Raw genomic sequence first — 6,082 nt, 5'->3', positions numbered from 1 at the left:
AATTCGATTACAGGTGTGAGGCAGCTCGGAACTCAGTAACTAATCGATTTCAATTACGCCACACAGAAGTGAACGTAAATTCAGGCTGCAGGTGTCGAATATAAATTAATTTCTAGTAAATTCGATATATCGGATATGAAGCGATTTTATGGTGTGGTGGAATGGAACTGTTGTGTCTCTTAAACAATCTCTTATTGGATTTTGCAGAATTCTGTAAATGGTTTAATGACGGAAAGAGTAGTCGGACAAAATAACATTGATATCAATCATTAATAAATAGATTTCCATTATACAGCGCCATTTTATATAGCAATAAGCAAAAGAGCCCGTCATTGTCGGACAAATTAAAAACTTAAGAGTTTTATACACCCGGAATTTTCCAAGATTTAAAAAATAACAAACAAGATTAAATCATTCGTCTTTCGGAACCTGGTGATTGATACCTAACGAAATTGCACAGGGATGTAAGGAGTTGCTAGGTGCGATTTGAGAATCCAGTGTTGGGCACACACTCTCTGGGAATCACACTTGCCGCTCACATTCTGCCACAATCCCGTTTGGCCCACAGAGAGGGAGAACAAATCCATTTTACACATCTGCAAATGGTATCACACCTCAGGAGTTTTGGAAATAGTTTTAACTACTGCAGCCATCCAGCCCGTTCACTGCTACATCCCGCTGTTTGAGCTGTATCTTAGCATTTCATCTCCTTCAAAAGTAAGTGTTTAAGACTTTAACACGAGTTTTGAGAGCTATTGCCGTTTTGTGCTGATTACCGAGTTGCGGTGTGAAAGGTTCTTTAAGAACCAGTCGTGCAGACATACATCACATCTCAATGCACAGTCAGATTCCATTCTGCCAACTAAAACCCGGCATGGTGCCACTGAGATAGTTCTGCAAACAAAGGCATTGCTTAATAAAGATGATTTTTTTTAAAGTTTTATCACTGCTAGGAGAGCTATACGAAATATTCAAACAGCAGTTCTTTTAAACGAAACGAATACGGTCGTTATTTATTCATAATATTTTAAATGAGATCTAGGAGTTTGCCTGCCCTGTACCTAACGTGTTTATTTTATCTGTTCTGTCCTGTCCTGCTTTATTATTATCGGCTTATTTCTGACCGGACTAAAAGTATTTATGTTGATAACTTTTAAAGATATTCATGTCTTTATTTTTTCTGGCGTTACTTTATAAATCTAGGTTAGTAACAGAGATTCCCTTAACTTTAAAAGTCTTGCGCAAGTAGACCAAAAAGGGGGGCGAAACGATGATTGAGCAGAATAGGGGTGAAATGCTCAGAAAGGGGACATTGTCTTTTTAAGCGCCGTGTTTGTGGTACTGAACTGGGAGCTGGCTGGCGTTAGAAGTGGGATGGGGCATCGAGACGCCACCTAGGTTCTAGGATGTGTGTGTGTGCGTGTGTGTGGCCAGAAACAGCAGCAATTCCATGGAGGGACGGTAGCGCCTTCAATTGGATACTGATGTCTCGGGGAGGGGCTGCAGTTGGGTAAAAAAAACTAACTGCGTAAAAGACTTGTCAAGTGACGGATGCTCAAAGTTTAGAAGTTTTCCAATTCAGTCTGCCACCCCGCGGAAAGAAAAAGAAAAAAATATATATATGAAAAAGTGTGGAGCGAAGAGTTAAACTCGAGCACAACTTGGAAAAGTTTGGATTTCGCTCTCCTCTTCCATCGTTGTGTGTGTGTGAGTGTGTGTGTGTGTCTGTCTGTGTGAGTGTGTGTGTGTGTGTGTATGTGAGTGTCTGTGTGTGTGTGTGTTTGTGTGTGTGTGTCTGTGTGTGTGTGTGTGTGTGTGTGTGTGTGTGTGTGTGTGTGTATGTGAAGGTATTTCAGCGGGGGAGGACCAGAAGTTTTGCTTCGCAAGGCGGAAGGCAGCGATGCAAGCTCGCTACTCGGTATCGAGTCCCAACTCTCTGGGAGTTGTACCCTACATCAGCGAACAGAACTACTACCGAGCTGGTCCGGGCTACACGGGAATGCCGGCCCCGATGAGTATGTATTCACATCCAGCCCACGAACAGTATGCTGCTGGTATGGCTAGACCTTACGGACACTATACTCCGCAGCCGCAGCCGAAGGACATGGTGAAACCTCCATACAGTTACATCGCCCTCATTACCATGGCCATTCAGAACGCGCCGGACAAGAAGATCACTCTGAACGGGATTTATCAGTTTATTATGGAACGGTTCCCCTTCTACCGGGAGAACAAGCAGGGCTGGCAGAACAGTATCCGCCACAACCTCTCGCTCAACGAATGCTTCGTCAAAGTGCCCCGCGATGACAAGAAGCCGGGAAAAGGCAGCTACTGGACCCTGGATCCGGACTCTTACAACATGTTCGAAAACGGCAGTTTCTTGAGGAGGAGGAGGCGCTTTAAGAAAAAGGACGCCATCCGGGAGAAGGAAGAGAAGGATCGGCAGAGCAAGGAGCCGCAGCCCAGACAGCAGGCTCAGGAATCGGAGAAAGCCGCCAACTCTCAGCCCCTGAGGGTGCAGGAGATTAAGACGGAGAATGGCGCCCCGTCCCCTCCCCTGGCCGCCTCCCCCACCCTCAACATGGTGCCGAAGATCGAGAGTCCCGACAGCAGCAGCCTGTCGAGCAGCAGCCCCCACAGCATCCCGTCCAACAGGTCCATGAGCCTGGACAACCCCGAGCACCACCCGCAGGCCTTCAGCGTGGAGAACATGGTCACTTCTCTCAGGCGCTCGCCGCACAACGTCAGCGAGCTCAGCACAAGTCTGGTCGCTTCTTCCAGGACAGGTATAAGCTCTTCTATATCCCTCAGTTACACGTCTAGCCAGCCGTCCATCTACAGCTCTTCGTGTAGCCAGAACATGGGTTCCGGGACAAGCGGCGGCGGTTGCGCCGCTACCTACCACTGTAACATGCAGGCAATGAGCCTTTATTCCGGGGACAGAGCCGCTCACATGCCAGCCAGCGTCAGCGCCGTGGACGAGACTTTACCGGACTATTCCATTCCCACCACCACCGTCCCTTCCTCCTTAACTCACGGGCTGAGCAACGGGCAGGAGGGGCCCGGAGCTGGGCGCCTGGCCACTTGGTACCTCAATCAGGCCAGCGATCTAAGTCATCTGGCTGGCAGCGCGTACGCGGGCCAGCAGCAGAACTTCCACGCGGTCCGAGAAATGTTTGAGTCGCAGCGGATCGGCCTGAGCAACTCCGCCGTCAGTTCAGCACATGTCAATGGGAATAACAGCTGCCAAATGTCCTTTCCCGCGGCCCAGACACTTTACCGCACTTCAGGTTCGTTTATCCATGACTGCAGCAAGTACTGACAGAAACGTTTACAAACTATTTTATCTTTTGTTTCTTTAATACGCAAGCAACAACAGTCTGGGTTTATATATCTATTTCATATATGTATATAAACAGAAAACAATTTCCATTTGAAATTTGAGTAAAAGGAAAGTGTTACTCCAAATGAAACGTAAGTTGCTTTTATTTTGGGGGATAAATGTTGTTTAAAATATTAAAAAATGTGTGTCAAATTTATTAAAAATTCATAGCAGCTTACTTGAACTTGTTATAAATCGTCTTATAATAATTTATTTTAATGTGTAGTAGAATATTCCTTTTTGAAACGTGGACCAAACTCCCCAAAGTGTTCTCGTGGTAACTCGAAAGGCTCCCTCAAGTGTTTTGATTTCTCGATGTTACACTTTCCATTATAAAAGGGAAACTGTATTACACGTTTTACTTCTTTCTCCTTCCATTGAAAGTATTGGGAAGGCATTGCATTGTTTGTTTATAAATAAATTACAATTCGATTCGAGTGCTAACATGTCTATTGTAAACTAGAGTCATCGATGTATCGACTTTCGCTTTACAACTTCAGGTTCGACCATTGGTAGGACACCTGGGCACTGCGAATGTAGGAAAGCAACATAGTAGTTTACTGGACAAGAATTGAAATAGTTACATGTGGCCTCCCAAACTTTCCAACCTTAAATCGTGTCGCTTTGGGAAGGGGGGGGGGGGAATAATATACGTGTGGTGGCCGAAACGTTGCATTGAAGCAAAGAAACAGGAAGGTGCCCAATGCCAGTGTGTGCATGTATCGTCAGCCATAGTTGACATTTGGGGGGCGGGGGTGGGGGGGAACTGTCCCTTATCAACTCTGCTATCTAACGACAGCAATTAGCCAATAATTGCAATTGTTTTCTTGCTTGATTGCTGCCAAATTAGAGCAATCAGACAGCGATTTAAAGATACAATAATCACATGTGGAGTCTTTTATAAAAACTGACATCAAACTCATACGATAGTTTGTTGCGTTCCGATAAATCCATCGCTTCTTGGAAGCGGCATTGGAATACCCAGCAAGCTTGCTGTGAAGTCGTAGCAGGGGGCTACAGTTTCTTTTTGACATTCTCTTACTAACTGCACTACCAATCTGATATACAGTGTTTGCTAAAAGAATACAAAGATTGCTTAAAAACAAGTTTCTTACAAAGGCAATTTCTCGTTCTGCTATATGTATATATTAAAAAATACTATGGAAAATCGGAAAAATGTTTTAATTACCAAATGCTATTTTTAATATGAAGTTGACAACCCGCTCTTGCTTTAAGTTGGGCGAATCCAAAGGCGAATCAGGTTTATGGGAATGTCTACTATTAAAGTTACACTATTCGGAATCTTTAGTTAATTCTCACGCTGAAACTCTGAATACCGGAAGCCCGTTGACCAGTCACCTCATTTTCCCCTCTCATCCCCGTCCTAAGAAAAATATAATCGAACTAACCTGCTAGCGCTTTGCCGGCCTACACAGGATGGATTAATCAAAATTTGCTTTATATTTAGGTGAAGATCAAAGGAAGATTGGTTTAACTTTAGGCATCCAAGTCAGTTTTAACAGTGATTTAAGCGCCAAATCTTCTTGACTTGCAGTTTTGTCGTAAGGCTGACAAAGATGGACAATGCAATCGGCATTATTTTTTACTATCCTATTGTGAGACTGCAGCCAGGCAGGCCCTGGCCCTCTGTAATGTTAGAAACCTGCGCACATTAAGATTTAGGCAAGGCCCAGCCTGGAAATCTACCGCTCGAGAGAGGGGCAAGCTTTTGAATTAGCAGCACACAGTGGCTGGCATCACCACTGTCACCCTTGTCCAAGCCCAACATACGTATCCGTCACCAAATATGAAAGTGTACGAAATACTGATGGTCTGGATTTCAGTGTATCTGGCCTTTTGTGATGAAGCGTATTTCCCAAAGCCCATAACTTTAAACCGTGTTCTCGTATTGCTTGTGGAGATAGCCATTTAACGCAGTGCAACAGCTAAAAGAGAACATTACATTTCCCAACAGGCCTCCCAGACAACACACGAGAGTATTAGCGGCAATACGATTTAATGAGTTCACAATGTACCTTCTAAAAGAAGAAACCCTGGGAGACAGTTCCCTTGCCCCACAATTCCTACACCATTAAACAAATATTTTAATGTTAATAGATCATTGAAAAAAAAGCTCAGTGATACTCGGAGCATGATCTACTTTGGAGATAATTGGACTGTTAAATTAAAATTGGCCACAAAACTCAACTGCCTGTTTTGCAGGACAATTAATTTGCTTGAACTAACGTGATTGAGGTCACTGAGATAGGCCTGTGTAATGTGATCACTTTCGTCTAATCGAGTTCTATTAGACACGGAGCCGCACCATGATTAACTGTTTACACACCGTCCCTATAGTTTGTTTAAAATACACCCGCGTGTGTTAAGAACAGAAAACTTAATTGTAGGGTTGAAATAGGTTGCGTTTCTGACGTTTCATAGGTAGTAAACACGTCCGGATGCGTTATTTTAATTACGATGGCCGCCCTATTTCTTACTAACATTCGAAGATGTTTTGAATTTTCGTTCATGCTGATAAAATTTTAAAAATGATGAACACTAACGTTATTGAAATATGTTTGCTTATGGATATATACGGAAACATATTTATACCACATTCTCCATAATGAATAGTCCCCAGAGATGGATAGTAACTATCAGCTCCAGTTTGAACAGAGGAAAACAGTTCTTAATACATGA

The 6,082-nt window shown here is 43.7% G+C and overlaps 1 protein-coding gene across 1 annotated transcript; it reads left to right on the top strand.

The window, feature by feature from the left end:
• The first annotated feature begins 1,551 nt into the window (after nucleotides 1-1,551).
• Nucleotides 1,552-3,819, top strand: LOC132378412 (forkhead box C1-A-like). Its single transcript, XM_059945310.1, has one exon. It carries the CDS (start codon nucleotides 1,901-1,903, stop codon nucleotides 3,320-3,322), a length of 1,422 nt encoding a protein of 473 aa, XP_059801293.1. The 5' UTR covers nucleotides 1,552-1,900; the 3' UTR covers nucleotides 3,323-3,819.
• Nucleotides 3,820-6,082: the final 2,263 nt, after the last annotated feature.

This window comes from Hypanus sabinus, chromosome 20 (genome assembly GCF_030144855.1).
Source record: "Hypanus sabinus isolate sHypSab1 chromosome 20, sHypSab1.hap1, whole genome shotgun sequence".
NCBI lineage: Eukaryota > Metazoa > Chordata > Chondrichthyes > Myliobatiformes > Dasyatidae > Hypanus > Hypanus sabinus.
Note: the sequence above shows the minus strand (reverse complement) of the source record. Positions and strands in the feature narration are given on the sequence as shown.